Here is a 16,358-nt window from a genome sequence, read left to right as displayed (position 1 = left end):
ACCTTATCCACAGTCTAGTCATTTCCTAATAAATGAAAACTACACCATCAATAGATAAATACCCAACCTGAGTGGAACAATTTTCAAAGACCACTGGAAGATTTGACCTGACATGGCAGAGAAATAAATTTGATGGAAAGTTATGAGTAACCTGGGAGGATTGGTTTTTCTAATGCTAGTTATCTGCCAGAAGTGCAGAGCACAGTGAAAGAAGTTCTAAAATGTATCTTGTTAGTTGCTTAGTTAGTTAATGCAAAAGTACCTTTTTGTAGTTTGACGTATTAATTGGCTGTTAAATTATGTTTGAATTATGTGATATTAGTTTGCTTGTTAGAATATTCAAGGTAAGGGGGGGCAAGGTTCAATACAGATATGCGGAAGATGCATTTTACACAGAGGATGATGGAGGCCTGGAATGTACTACCAAGTAAGGTGGTTGAGGCAGACATGCTAGGATCATTTAAGACTTATCTAGATAGCCACATGAACAGACTGGGAATACAGGGATATAAACAGATGGTCGGTGCAGGCTTGGAGGGCTGAGGGGCCAGTTCCTGTGCTGTATTGTTCTTTGTTCGAATAAAAGTCTTAAAATATGAAATCTTGTCATTTGTAATTCCATTGCTCATCTGGGATCTTCATCCCTCTTTGAAAGTTATCATTAGTCTCTATCGGGATCATATCAAATTTTGGGGCCTTGTGTGATTGAAACCCAGAGGTTGTCAAATGGGTACTCTGGAATTTTCCAGAATTTAAGATTTCACATTGACTTTGTTGTATTTAGTGCAAAATTAACATGGCTACTTTTAATGCTCAGGCATTTCCAGCAAGAGAAGACCTGTCTCCTAGTGCCTTAGAACAGTTAATTGAAGACAGTAGCAGAAAAATTAGACTTTGACAATCATAATGAAGTGATGGAGAAGGGAACCATATTTTGCTTGTTAATTCATATTTATCTCATATTAATGTTAATTCTGAATGTTAGAGTATAAAATAGACATTACAGACTATTTTACCTTTCTGACTTTGTGTAGTAAAGTTTTATCTTATTTGTTTGAAACTGTGGAATGTTATGGCTTTATTCTCCTAATTGGTAATTGGGATTTGACCCTTTGTCTGCTTTAAACAAAACATTACTTGTTCCTAACTGGATCATAACAAAACTGTAACATCAACAACAGGCATTCACTGTCACTGTAGTGTTAAATACAAAGTTTAAAACTATCTAACAATTGATACAAAATTTAACACATAGGAAAATAAAATATATGGGACAGGATTTTATGGCCTTGCTCATCTTGAAACCGTAAAATCCTGCCCGAGGTCAGTGGACCTTGTCATGGTCCACCCCTCATTTACTCGATTCCCGTGGTGGGTGGGACAGTAAAATTCCAGCCATGATTTGAAGTTAATTTGTTATAGCTGTCTGGATCTCTGCTTTTAATGTCGGAAGTTGTAATTTTCAGGGCATGGCTCCAGATCAGTAACTCAATAACCGAGCACTTTTTAGATGAAAAAATATTAGTTGCCTATTTTGCTGATTGTTTTCATCTTCAGTTTCTACTCATTGCAAACTGCTCATCAGTTTTATCACATTAATTTGATGCATAATAGCTACAACAAGGGCAATTATTCAGTATTTCAGCAGCAACATTCATAAACTGATGATTGATTGATTTGATTATGTGAGATCATACAAAGTTGTAATTTAACAGAGAATTGGAAAGGACGTTTCTAGTAGAAGGTTACCCTCTCTGTGTAACAAGGGCAAAATTATTATTTTCCATATTTCCATTAATAATTAAAAAGACACTAAGTCCTATCTTTAAAACTTGGAGTGGATTTTTTTATTCTAAGAGATAACCATAATTGTATCACATTTTTCCAAATTTGTATACAGCAATTACACAAATGAACTATTTCATGGTGACTCAGTAAAATAGTACATCAGTGTTTTTCTATAGAGTAGCATGAATCAGTAAAGTATATTGGCTTTGAGGTTCCTGTAACTGCACAATATAAGATGAATGGCATAAATCATTCAGAAGCATTACTGATCTTTTAACACTACACTTTTGCACCAAAGAATCCTTGAAAATCAATTTGTCTATGACACAGTAGGTACAATGATGATTCAGGAACCTTGTTTGCCATACAATCAATGGCTTACTCTGCAGACCTACAGCATGACCTACAAAAAAGGAGGTAAGTGAATTGTCTGTTTTGAAACTATTTTATATCAATTTTAAGAGTTTACTTTTGTTAAAAATGTTTTAAAATCCTGCTAAAAGTAATTAACAATGTGGAATCTTCATTCCACCTTTATGTTGCAAAATCAGGAAAGGTAAATAAAAAGCACCTAAATTTCAGGGATAAGGATGATAAGGCCCTCCTCAAATAGATAGAGCTGAAACGAGACTGGCCATATTTAATGAAATTCCTCAAAGTTACCCGTGAACATTGTATTTGTATGTGTGTGTGCATTTTTTTTACCGTGGAATGAGAAATAGGGTGCAATTCTCCCATCTTTGGACTAATTCCCTTGGTGGGGCGGCAATGCGGAGTGTTTCCCGTTGAGGAAGCTGGCTGGAAAACACACCAAATCTTCCAACCTGACGTCATTAATTAAGCACCCGGGGATTGTGCACTATTTTCTGTGGCATGTAGTCCACCATCCTATCTGGGTGCCATGTTGAAAAGATATCTAACATCACTGACCCACTATTGAAGAAATTGGAGAACCTCCTGAAAATGAAGATGGATCTCCAGGAACATTCTAAGATTCAAAGATGGACCTACTCCAGGACTGAATCTGGAAGATCCACTGGCTGGTGCTCCCCCACCCATTGCTGTGGTGTTCCAAAGTCCAGGGTTGATGGTGGCCTCCATACTGAACTCCGGAGACCGTCCCAGGCATTGTTCAGAGAAGTCCCAATGTCTGTATACTACTGTTTCCAAACATGTTTCGCATGGGTGTGTTTTCCCACTTTCAGAGCATTATCGTGATCTGCGGGAGAAACCTTTCTATTCTGCACTAATCCATGGGCGGTCAGGCTTTCATCTGCACCCAATTTGTGGGATGCAGTTTCACGATGGCCTCCAAAGGGTTAATAATTGAATGCAAATCTGTGGCAAATGCATACAGTGCAAGGCTGACTAATTTGACACAATTGACTCATCAAGGAAGGGTCAGGAAGCTGATGAGGCAACTGGCATATTTTGTGGCAGGCAAGGCACACCTGATGCATGTGAAGACTGAAATTTGCAGTCAGCCTGATCCTTAGAATTTAACCTCATTCCCTCAGCTCTCATGGACTGCAGATTAGACAAAAACAGAAAATGATGGAAAATCTCAGCAAGTCTGACAACATTTGTGGGGAGAGAATAGAGCCAATGTTTTGAGCCTGGATGCCCCTTAGAAGAAAGATTGCTACAGTAAATATCTGCAGCCCACAAGCTACATTGCTGGAGATGCTGGCTGGATTTTTCACCACCCCTTCCCCGCCCCACTCCATATGGTAGGTTTTCTGATGGTGGACGTGGCTCGCCATTGACTACAGCTGGAATCTTCCAGTCATGCTAAAGTGAACCATCATTTGTGTTGTTTGCTGGGGAACCCATTGCAGAAAGATTTTCTTCGGAGGGACCAGAAGATCCTGCCAGCAGGAGGGGCTGGGAAATCTAGCCCACAAAGGAAGAAAGGCTGGCCATAGGAGGAATTGTTAGCTCTGTAATTGGGCATTGGCTTAGGCTCTAATGATCTATAGATAGCAGGTTCTCCCCTCTTCATTGCAAGACCATTCAGCTCTACAGTCGGTGTTATACTACCTGGATTATTATTCATAACAGTATAGGAGGAATCAGCAGGAAGTTGATCCTAATCAGTTAGTGGTCAGCTCAGGTAAAGTTAAAGTTTATTTATTAGTCACAAGTAGGCTTACAGTAACACTGCAATGAAGTTACTGTGAGAATCCTCTAGTTGCCACATTCTGGCACCTGTTCGGGTACACTGAGGGAGAATTTAGCATGGCCAATGCACCTAACCAGCACGTCTTTTGGACTGTGGGAGGAAACTTGAGCACCCAGAGGAAACCCACGCAAACACCAGGAGAACGTGCAGACTCCACACAGACAGTGACCCAAGCCGGGAATCGAACCCAGGATTCAGTCGGCTAGACTGAAGAGGATGCCTGAAAGAGATCAGCTTATTAAAAAAAATTCACTGAGGAGGGAATTCCCAGTGGGGAGGCTTGCTAATAAGGTGCTAATATATTTAAATAAGGTTCCTGACATTCTGTGGCGGGATTCCATAATGTGACCGGTGAGGGACTGGAAAAATGGAAAACGTCGATGAGAATTGCATTTCCTGATTCTTGCCTTATTTTGTGCCTGCATCACTATCCTGCCTGATGGCTAAGGAAGGCTGAAAATTGGCACCCACATATTTTGAAGTTGAAGTGGTGCATTTTCTGAAATGAAGGTCCTGAGATTGAAGAGTTGTTTCTGCAGCTGCAAAGGCTTCCCCTGTTGATTTGCCAGAGGTTGCTTTAAATGGTGAGCATAGTGGGTGGAATCAATTTACATGGAGGAAAGAAATTTCCTTACTTCTATTCTGCAGGTGCGGCACTTTTAGCTGCCTATTTTCTTTACAGCAGACCAGTAGCTGTTTTTAGATGCCTATATCTATGTGCCACTGAGATTAAGTCTGTTTCTAGTTGGTTCTCTGTGGATCTCTTTTTTTCTTATCATTTTCGATGCTGAGAGGATGTTTCCCCTCATAGGTGAGTCCACAACCAGAAGGGATAGTCTCAGAATTGAAAACTGAGATGAAGAAGAATTTCTTCTCTCAGAGTTGTGAGTCTTTGGAACTTCTTGTCACAGACTGTTGTGGCTACAGTCCTCATAATTTTATACACCTCAATCAGGACCCCCTCAGCCTTCTCTGCTCCAAGGAAAACCACCCCAACCTAAACAGTCTTTCTTGATAGCTGAAATGCTCCAGCCCAGGCAACATCCTAGTGAATGTCCTCTGCACCTTCTCTGGTGCACTCACTTCCTTCCTATAGTGTGGTGACTAGAACTGACCATTCATTGTATTTTCCCTCGCTTAGTTAATTCTCCTAAAATGCATTACCTCCCGCTTTTCAGGATTAAATTTCATTTGCTACTGTTTTGCCCATCTAACCAGTCTATCTATATAATTCTATAATCTAAGGCTTTGCTCCTCACTGTTTACCACACCACCTATTTTTCTAATCTGTGAACTTACTCCTACATTCCTTTCTGGATCATTAATGTACACAAGGGACTCAGCGCTGATCCCAGCAGGCTTGTTTTTATGACAGGCTTCCTGTCATAAAAACAAGTGATGGTTAACATTTAACCATCACCCTCTGCCACTAAGCCAATTCTGGATCCGGTTTGCCAAATTATCTTGGATTCCCAAGAGTTCTTAACTTCTTCATCAGCCTCCCATGTGGGACCTTGAGAAAAGCCTTAATGATGTCCATGTAGCACCCTCACCTGCACTACCCTCATCTACGCACTCAGTCCAGTCCTTGAAAAATTCAATCAAATTTGTATGACATGATCTCCCTTGCTTCTCCAAGTGGAGATTAATTCTGTCCCTCTTTTTTTCCCAGTAGTTTCCCTACCACTGAGGTTAGACTCACTGGCCTATAATTTCCTGGTTTTTCCCTACTTTCCTTCTTGAATAATGGTACCACATTAGCTGTGCTCTGGCACCTCTCCTGTGGCCAGGGAAGATTTGAAAATTAATGTCAGAGCAGCTGCAATCTCTTGCCTCCCACATCAGCCTGGGGATTTATCCACTTTTAGCCAAGTAAATACCTCCTCCCTTTCAATGTTAAGATGTTCAAGTAAATCACAGTGCCTCTTCCCAATCTTTATATCTACATCATTCTTCTCCAGGGTGAACACAGATGCAAAGTACTTATTCAAAACCTCATCTATATCTTCTGGCTCCACACACAAATTACCACATTGGTCCCTGATGGGCTCTACTCTTTCCCAAGTCATTTTCTTACCTTTAATATATTGCCAGTTTCGAGCTCTTATATTTTTATAAAACACCTTTGGATCTTCCTTTATTTTACCTGCCAGTGTTTTTTCATACTCTTCACTCTTCTTGAGTATTATTGGAGTTGTGCTCATCAGGTGAGTGGAGAGGATTTGATCACATTCCAAACTTGTGCTTACTAGATGGTTGACAAGCTTTGTGGGGTCAGGATATGCGTTACTTGCCACATAATTCCCAGCTTCTGATTTGTTCTTACAGCCACAGTATTTGTATGGTTGGTCCTGTTCGGTTTATGTTCAATGTTTAAAATCCCAGCATGTTGATAGTGGCAAATTCATCAATGTTGATGCCATTGAATGTCAGGAGGTGATGGTTAGATCCTCTGTTGTTGGAGTTGGTCATTGCTTCTGCACCATAGGGATTCAATGATTGCCTGGCATTGTTGAGGCGACCACACCTTGATCCCTTCACCTCCAAAAAAATCCTGTTGATCACAAAAAAAACACTTGACATACAAAACTGTAGAAAATTAATTTTCCATTTCCCAAACACAAAACAAACAAATAAATATTTGTCCAACAAACTTTTATTTACAACAGTCCAGGGATCTAATTTTTAAAAAAGAATTGCGCATCTTTATTTTTGGCACTATTTATTGATCACTTCACTTCGACTGTCACAGCTTTTATCTGAGGATCTTAAAAGCCTGATAACACTTCTGTGCTTTAATTGCTATTTACCGAGCTGCAGTTCATTTGCCTATTACCAACCGAGTACGTCATTCACATTCAACCAGTCCCAGGAGCTGACATGACGTTAGAAGTCGATTTTATTAAGACCTTGAAAACGCAGTGACAGAATGAGGTTCAGTGTGAAGCTTAACAACTCGCATACTTCGCCTTTTTCACGGTTTGACTCGCTTTCCTTTTCTCTCGGGGAATGATGTAATTTAAAAGAGCAACACTTCACATCACTGCCATCTAGGGATCCTCCAACTGTGCGTAGGGGGTGGTGAAAAGGGTCAAACGTTTGCTTGGCAAGGAGAGGGGAATATGGACCAAAGTGGTGCAGACAGTGTGATCAGCAATGAAGCCGAGAACGAATGGATGAGTAACTCTACAAAGGACGAGTGCAATCTGCTGAAGGTCTGCCTGGTTTGCAAGTCGGAGTTTACAAATCGCGAGCCCAGATTGCTGCCATGTCTCCACACGTTCTGTAAAGACTGTGTGCCGACACGAATCCGCAGCCTCTGCCCCAGCCCCATCACTGCAGCCTGCCAGGAGAGGAGTAATGAAGAAGGTAACGAGTTAAAGAAAATTGCTGTTAACTCTAGCGAGTCCTGCGAGACATCCTCACACCTGCCCGCCCCTGTTCAGGGATGTGGAAAGCTTCAGTTTGACATGATTATCTTTGTTTCTATTTTTCGCGCAAATGAGTAGGATTGTGCACACCTGCACTCAGAAACGGTTTTGACTTTACTTACAGTTTGGATTTAAAAAAAAGCATTGTGTCAGTTAACGGTTGACGTTACTTATAAGCGAAATACAGTGTTTTTTTGGCAATTATAATTTCTTATTTATATTACTAACTTTTATCTAGTCTACAATTAAACGGTAACATCCTCACCGTGAGTTCGTACCTGCTGAGCGAGATCGCTTGGTCTACATCCTTAATTTTTTTTGAGTTAAATGGTTTCCGTACTCAGAGAAACCAGGAAAAAAAGAGTAGGATCTCATTGCAACCCTCTCTGGGTGCCTACACGTTTGAAATATTGCTCTGAAATTTCTGTCTCCTGCGTGGAAATTTGATTAAAGATCGAAATTGATTTGATGTTTTCTTTCAATGCTTGCCCCTCTGAAATTCTTTACTCTTTATATACCTTGAAGAAAGCTTATTGCTTGCAACCGGCTTTGTTAAAACTTCCAATCTGTTTTCTACTGGATCTCTGTTCCATCAAGATAAATTTCTGTATTTTGGTCAGGAATGAGTTTGTAACAAAATCGTTTTGACTGTGGTAATCATGTATCTAGTTGTATACTCTTCATCCCAATGCTAAATGTTTTTACTTGGAATTGAGTAGGTGTAGCAGCAAAGGTTGACATAGAGGGTACACGTCACCCAGCAAAGTGACTCATGAGATTTCCTATGTTCATAAACATAATTGTGCAATGATCTATCTGGCATGAATTTTATTTCATTATAATGAAGATGGGGCTGTGGGGGATAATAACACAAACTTCTGTTGCAATAGAGTAAATATCTTCCAATGAACAACATGGTGGATGTTCAACAGAATTTTTAAAGTAAGCTGTTCAAGAACTGGTGGGCCAGATATCCCAAGGGACATGTAAAAATAAGTAGTTGATTTATAGAAAAACCAAACAGTATTTGCAATTAAGTATTTCTGTTTTTGTCATAACACCATAAGTAGGAGTACACCATTCAATCATCAAGTCTGTGCTGCCATTCACTAAGATTATGGCTAAACTGTTTACGGTCCTATCTCCGCTCCTGAGCCTTCCAATCCTTTACTGCCTTAAAGTATAATCCCAGTCGCAAATATATTCAGTGTAGAAGAGCAATCCAAAGATGAATGATCCTCAAAATAAATTCCTCACCTCCCATCTTGAATGGGTCACTATCTTCTGCTTCCGAGTTCACAAGAAGGTGATTCCATATGTTCTGATCGAAGGACTAGTGTTTCATTTATACAGAAATTTCTGAGCTGTTGACTTTTATTCATACAGCACTTTTAACAGAGAGGTTCCCAAGTCACTTCGCAGGTGGATTATAAACAAAACCTGATGTCAAACTACATAATGGTATATTAAGGAAGATGACCAAAACTTTGGTTAAATAAGTAAGGAGGAATGAAATGCTTATGGAGGGAATTACAGATGTTCAGGCCTAGGCAGCATCTAGACTGCCACTAATAGTGAAATAAATTAAGTTGGAGAAGTTCAGGCAGTTAGAATTAGATGAGGGCACATAACACCAAGTTGCAACAAGAAAATATTACCTGGATAGCAAGAGGCCAGGACATAGAGAGTTTGAAAACAAGAATGAAATTCTTAAAACTAAGGCGTTGCTTAACAGGAAACTTGCGTAGGTCAGCAAATATACCTAAGAGGTGATGGATGTGGTGAGTCCAGCACAGAAGGAGGCCAATCAGTCCATTGTAGTCTAGCCAGCTCCATTGCCTTGCATGTTAATTTCCCTTAAGTGTCCATCCAATTTCCTTTTTGAAGTCATTGATCATCTCAAATGAAAATGAGTTAGGTGGAAATTTAATGCAGTTAGGACATTGACATTAGAGTTTTGGATGACTTCCAGTTTAGGGAGGGCACAATTTGGGAGACTAGCATGAATGAGACGATGAGTATCAGATTCACTGAGGCAGGGCCAGAAAATGGCCACAATGAAGAGCTGGAAATTGACTGTCTAAATTATGTTGCAGATACGTGGTTAGAAACTGATCCCTTAGTCAAATATGACATCAATGTTGCAAACAGTCTGGTTTGACTTCATCCATGTGCTCAGGACAGGAGTTGAGTTGGTGGCAAACTAAGGCATGGTGTGGATAAAAACCACTGTTGAATGATGGGCAATTTTTGAAACTAGTATTATTTCAAGTGACTGAGATATTCTACATAGTATATACAGAAATTTTAATAACAAAAGTACAGATCTACTGGACAGTTGTAGGCCAACATAAAGCACCTTTTTTTTGGATGTACCTTAACAGGGACATGAATTATGTCCAAGATATCTGGAGCCTCTTATTTTAATTACATATTGATTTTTTTTTTACACACAATCATTCAAGTGGAACTTTTAACACCAAACTGCAACTTTTAAATGGATTTAATCATTGTGCGGATTAAAGTTGTACAAAATGTTAGCTGCTGGATATTCCCTGTCAGAAGTCCATTTCTGTTGTGCCATTTTGATAGAGACCATTGAGTTGAATAGGATTGATTTATTTTTATCAATTGTTTGTGATTTCAATCATCCTCAGAATGGGAAAAGCTGTTTCACTAGATTTAGTAAATCTGGAGCATTTAAGTCTGCCCTTGCACTGAACCAGTGTTGGATTTTTTTTTTCTTCTTGCTTGTTTCTTAATGGTTTTGAATTCAGTCTTGTTGCAACTGGTCTGGTTAGTATTTGTATTGATCATCATACTCTGGCATAAAAGAAAACCTCAGAAGATTCGCTTGTCCCAGTCATTGGTGTTATCTGTTGGTAACTGCCAATTCATGCTCAGCTTGAATTGCATTTAAAACAAAGAACTGTATAGCACAGGAACAGACCCTTCAGCCCACCAGGTCTGTGCCAATACAGATGCCTCTCTAATCTAATATCATCTTTCCTCTATGTGGTCCATATCCCTCTATTCCCTGCCTATTTATGTATCTATCCAGATGCCTCTTGAATGTTGTTATAGAATCTCCTTCCACCGTCTTCTCCCTGGGCAGCATGTTCTAGGCATTCAGCACCCTCTGTGTGGGGGAACAACTTGCCCCTTGCATCTCTTCTAAACTTTCTCCCTCATTTTCAACCTATGTCCCCGAGTAATCGACCCTGGGGGATAAAGACTATCCGCTCAATCCAAGCCTGTCATAATCTTCTAAACCTCCAACAAGGTTCCCCCCTCGTCCTCCTCCGCTCCAATGAAAACAATCCAAGTTTGTTCAGTGTTTCTTCTGAGGCAATATCCTCCAAACCAGGCAACATCCTGGTAAATCTCTCCTGCACCCTTTCCAATGCATCATCATCCTTCCGATAGTGTAGCAACCAGAGTTGTACGCAGGCTGCCATGCGGAACCTTTTATTGAAGGCATCCACTGACCTGCCCTGGTCAGTTTTGTTTTTGTCATTCCCTCAAAACTCAATCAAGTTTGAGACATACCCTCCCTGTTACAAAACCATGCTGCCTATTGCTAATAAGCCTATTCTCTTCCAGGTGTGAGTATCCCATCCATAGGAATCTTCTCCAATAATTTCCCTACCAGTGATGTAAGGCACAGGTCTGTCATTTCCCAGATTGTCTCTTCTGCCCCTCTTAAACAGAGGAACAATATTAGCTGCTACTCAATCCTCTGGTACCTCACCCATGCCTAAAAGGGATGCAAAGATTTTGGCCAAGGCCTCAGCAATTTCTTCCCTCGCCTTTCTCAGTATTCTGGGATAGACCCTATCTGGTCCTGGGGACTTGTCCACCTTAATATTTTTCGAAACCTCCCTTTTTGTCATGTCCTAGAATGTCAATATCCTCCTTTCCACACTCACCATCCACCACATCCTTCTGCTTTGTGAATACTGATCCACAAAATATATTGGTGATGTGTTGTTGTCGAAATCATGAGACTGATAGTATAAATGCAGAAATTGAAAAATTGTCACTGCCTTTGCCTTCACAAAAATGGCATCTTTCTGTCTGCCATTGACATGCATTGAGTGCTAAGAAGTTGTTACATTTGTGTAATTGATAATAACTAAATATACTTTAGAAGTTTTGTCCAGTGCCCTTTTTAATGATGTGATAAATGTACATCCAAACAAGTTTATGAAGTCTCACCTGGTGATAGTTGGAGATTCTAAATTTTTTTTTAACATTCCCTTTATTCCTCTTTCTTGAATCCCGTTTTCTTTTACTCATTTTGTTTTTTTTAAACTTGATTTTGGCATTGAATTCAGTCGCTCTAATTTATAATGGTCTACCATCCCATGAAATTAGCTGACCTTTGGTACATTCCCCAAATTGGGTAATCTCCAAATGAGTGTCAGAATATTTTGGCCCTGGAGGGAGTGCAGAGGAGGTTTACTAGGCTGTTACCGGAGTTGAGGGGATTGAGCTATGAGGAGAGGCTGAATAAACTAGGCTTGTACTCGTTAGAGTTTAGAAGAATGAGGGGAGATCTCATTGAGACGTATAAGATGATGAATGGGATGGATAGGATAGAGGTGGAGAGACTCTTCCCGCTCAAAAAAGACAGTAGGACTAGGGGGCACGGCCTCAAGATAAAGGGGAGGCGGTTTAGAACGGAGTTGAGGAGGAACTTCTTCACTCAAAGGGTGGTGAATCTCTGGAATTCTCTGCCCGTTGAAGTGGTGGAGGCTGCCTCGCTAAATATTTTTAAGAAGCGGGTTGATGGGTTCTTGATAAGAGAGGGGATTAAGGGTTATGGGGAGAGGGCGGGAAAGTGGAACTGAGCCACAACAGATCAGCCATGATCTTATTGAATGGCGGGGCAGGCTCGAAGGGCTAGATGGCCTACTCCTGCTCCTATTTCCTATTTCTTATGTTCTTATGACCAAACTGAATCTTGTTCTTGGCCAAAGTTCGCACCATCTGCTTTTCTACCAGGAACCCTAATTGAAAATCATGTCCATGGTTGAAGCTAAGTTAGTATTGAGTTTTGAGCGTTCCTAGGCTATATTGTTGCCACCAGGTGTGAAGGGGTGAACTGGCTCCGCTTTATTCAATCTGCTCAGTTGTTTACAAATGCCTTTTCAAATAGGAATATATTTAATAATTAATAATAAGAATCCGTTCAAATAAGGTTTTCTTGAGTTAAAGAGTGAACAAGATTTATTAACCCTTAAAACCTGCAAAATAAAAATGAGATTAAACATTTGGCCCTCAGGCTGATGTACAGGTACGCATCCATATCAGAAATAAAGGGAGTTGGAGTCCAATTTCCAGAAGTAAAATAATTTATGGTTAAACACCCTTTTTGCCTTGAGGCGGAGATATTAAATGCTATAACCAATTTAAGTTCGCTGGTTTCTTGGGTGTGGTTGGAGATGTTGCACTTATTATGAGATCTCTGTTTCTGGCAAAGTTAGCCCTCGATTTGGAAGACATAGCTATTCTAGAAGAGAAAGCAGCCTTCTGCCTGACTCCTCTGAAGACTTTTTCTTGATACTGCCTGTGTCACTTTTAAACTCTTAAGTGGCTGGACAACAATGGATGAAGACATCCAAGAGGTTCTGGGTGTGTCAGGCGGCGCAGCCATTGTTTTAGTGTACGTAGTACTTTTGTTTAAAATGTTTCTTCCTTGCACAGTGACAGGTTTGATATAGTCATTGGCTGAGATTTTCTGCTCTGGGTTTTTTGGGGGGGAAATGTGGGTGGTGGTGGTGGTGGTGGTGGTTGGAGCTTTAAAAATGACACTCCAATCTTCAAAGTTGCTCACATGCCGGGCTAAATCAGAATCTGTCCCACATTCATGACATTGTGGGACCTACAGTTTGCCATTTAATTTTTTATGATCATGCCAGAGAAAGCCATACTCCCCATCCACCATCAGCCTTTGTCAATAATCGGGAAAATTTGACCCGCCTGTCTTCACAGTCCCCTGAGGGTGATTTTGTTTTTCTCGTTGTTCAAATGTGGCCTTGTATCTTGAAGTAGTTTGCTTTGTCTCAGTTCAAATTGCAGAAGTTTCAGTCAGTTTAAAAATTTAATATTTTTAAAAACAAAGGGGCACAGTCTTGTGACAATGAGCACCAAATATGTACTGGCTTGTGGAGCTTCTAGTTTTAAAAAAATTGGCATCATTCCATTTTGGTATGTAGTTTAATATCTGTTCTGGTGAAGGGATTGTTCACTTAAATTTGGGGATCCTTTGTGCATTGTATTCTCCTTCTTCCCTCCTTATTCATACCAGTTATCATTTGCGTCAATGTTCTTGGATCATCTTGCTCTACAGACAAGAAAGCAGTGCCTAATCCATTTACTGTTTGTGTTGAGCTGGCTGCCAGGAATGCAACATAGACCAATAATTACTTCTTCTTCTTCTCCTTCTTCTTTCCTTCCTTGTGGAGAGGTGTTGGGGCTGCATTTTTGCACTGTGTAGAAACTCAATGTGTACAAGAGCAACCTTTAGCTTTTTTTTGCAGAAATAGGGTGAGATGGGACTTAATTTTTTTTTAATGACTGAAATGGTTAAATTTCTTTCTTGACAGTGTGACAATAGTGACATTTGTGCTGTGTGAATATTTTTTGGAACAGTAAATTAATCTTACAGTTAAACTTTTAGATCAGTAGTGGAAAGTATTATACTGAAGTGCCTTGAGCTGAAAGTAATTGTCCTGCATTATGATCTTGCAAAGCAGGAAGTGACAACTGTCTATTTGACCATGTTATACACATGGAAGAACAGGCAGTTCACAGCAGTAATGCACGGGGTGGCGGGGGGGAGTGGAGAGGAAGGGAGGGAGGGAGGAGGCTAAATGGGAAACCTTTTTCAAATAAGTGAAATACTGCAGATGCTGGAAGAACTCAAAACATGCCAGGAGCACCATTTTCAAAGGTTGCATCATCAGAACAGCAACTGAGCTGAGAAACTAGAAGAATGGTTTCCTAGTTTCCCATTTCTGGTCGATAAGGGTTATGGGGAGCAGGTGGGTAAGTGGAACTGATCCACTTCAGATCAGCCATGACCTTATTGAATGGCGGAGCAGGCTTGAGGGGCTGGATGGCTTGCTCCTGCTCCTTTTTCTTACGTTCTTATGCACCTTGCAGGGGGCAGGGTGTGGGGACCTGTAGTCGAGGTAGCTGTGGGAGTTGGTGGGCTTGTAATGAATATTGTTGGCCGGTCTATCACCAGAAATAGTGACGGAGGTCAAGGAAGGGAAGATGAGAGGGGTGGAAATTAGAAGTAAAATTGATTTTGATTTTTTCCAAATCCAGATGAGAATATTGCACCAATACAGGCATTGATACAATGGGAAAATTGAGTTACAGGAGTGGGACTGAAACAAGGAGTGTTCCACATAACCAATAAGAAGACGGGCATAATTGGGCCTGTGTGGGTATCCATGACTGCACTTTTTATTCACAATTAGTGAGACAAGTTTAAAAGGATAAATTAAAATTTGAGTGACAGAACTGGTTTAGCCAGGCAGAGGAGAAGAGTGGTGGACAGGGATTATCCGGGCCTCCGTTAAGAGGAGAGCCTTCAAACTATTCTGGGGGGGGTGGCTGGAGGTGTAGAGGTATTGGGCTTCCGTAATGAGGAGGGGGAGGCACTTAAGCCAAAGAAATGGAAATTGTTGGTGTGACTTGTGACATCAGAGGAATCACGAATATACTTTTGAGAATGTTTCTTTAAAATTATTGAGATCCGTAGTGAAAGGTATTGTGACATTTTGAACTGTCAGCATGAAAATCTTGCAAAGCAAAAAGTGACATCACACATGCCAGTGTGATGGCCATGTAATACATGTGGTAGAAAGCAGGTAGCTCACAGCAGCAACTCGGTGGGAGGTAGAAAAGCTAAATGGGGAAGCTTTTAAGAATATTTCTTTAAAACTATTTAAAGTGTGTTTATTTCTGGTAATATTGGTTCAGACTTGTTGCATCATACAAAATAATTTGAGAGATATTGTGGAAATTCCCTGATGGTTTCAATACGGTAAATACATCCAGATAATTACTACTTTGTAATTTTGTTTGTTGAAATAATTCTTCTTAATCCCATCAGAAGTGAATTATTTTTATTAACATTTTGAAATTTTTCTTATCTAGCAGGTATGAAAAGGATGCAAGTTGATTGGTCACATAAGCAAATTTTTAAAAAAATTGCATGGTTCTGAAATGGGTTTTCTAAATTATGTTGAATTTCATTATTCCAAGTTTTTGTGAAGCATTCTACACACATTATACTAAAGCAACCCTTTCTGAGCATTCCCATAATGTGAACATAACTGGCAAGGTTGACGTTCATTGCACATTGTTAGTTGCACTTGAAGGTGGTGGGCCTTCTTGACCTACTGCAGTCAGTGAGGTGGACCCACCACAATGCTAAACAGGTCTACTTTAGCTCAGCAGCATCAGTCTATGTCCAAAACAGGACTGTTGGTGACTTGAAAGTGATGTTCCCATGTTCCTACCCATATCCTTCTTGATGGTTGAAGTTGTGGACATTGGAGGTGGCAAAAATGTTGTGGCAAGTTTCTGCTGCACATCCCCCAGATAATATGTGGTATAGTGAAGGCACTAACTATATATGCCAGTAGATGAAGTGTCCATCAAGTAGACTGTTTTTGGATAGTGTTGAGCTTGAGTTTTATTACAGCTTCACTTGTCCAGGCAAATGAAAATTATTCTATCACAGTATAGGTGGCACAATGGGTAGCACTGCTGTCTTAGTGCTGGGACCTAAGTTTGATTCCTGGTTGGGTCACTGTCCATGTGGAGTCTGCATATTCTCCCCATGTCTGTGTGGGTTTCCTTTTTGGAGGCTCTAGTTTCCTTCCAATGTCCAGAAGAGCTGCTCGTTAGGTGCATTGGCCATGCTAAAGTTTCCC

General features: G+C 40.4%; 1 protein-coding gene across 4 annotated transcripts in view; it reads left to right on the top strand.

Annotated features, from left to right (window-relative positions):
- The first annotated feature begins 6,851 nt into the window (after nt 1-6,851).
- Nucleotides 6,852-16,358, top strand: part of trim66 (tripartite motif containing 66) — a 210,952-nt gene continuing 201,445 nt past the window's right edge. For 2 of the 4 annotated variants that reach the window (XM_080190176.1, XM_080190175.1), the window contains exon 1: nt 6,852-7,339. In XM_080190176.1, coding sequence (XP_080046302.1) covers nt 7,093-7,339 — 247 coding nt within the window. In that variant the 5' untranslated portion in view covers nt 6,852-7,092. The remainder of the gene's footprint in view (nt 7,340-16,358) is intronic. The other 2 variants (XM_080190179.1, XM_080190180.1) reach the window with 2 other exon arrangements.

Source organism: Carcharhinus amblyrhynchos, chromosome 6 (assembly GCF_965287045.1).
Source record: "Carcharhinus amblyrhynchos chromosome 6, sCarAmb.v2.hapA, whole genome shotgun sequence".
In the NCBI taxonomy this organism is placed as follows: Eukaryota; Metazoa; Chordata; class Chondrichthyes; order Carcharhiniformes; family Carcharhinidae; genus Carcharhinus; species Carcharhinus amblyrhynchos.
This window is presented reverse-complemented; position numbering and strand designations above follow the sequence as displayed.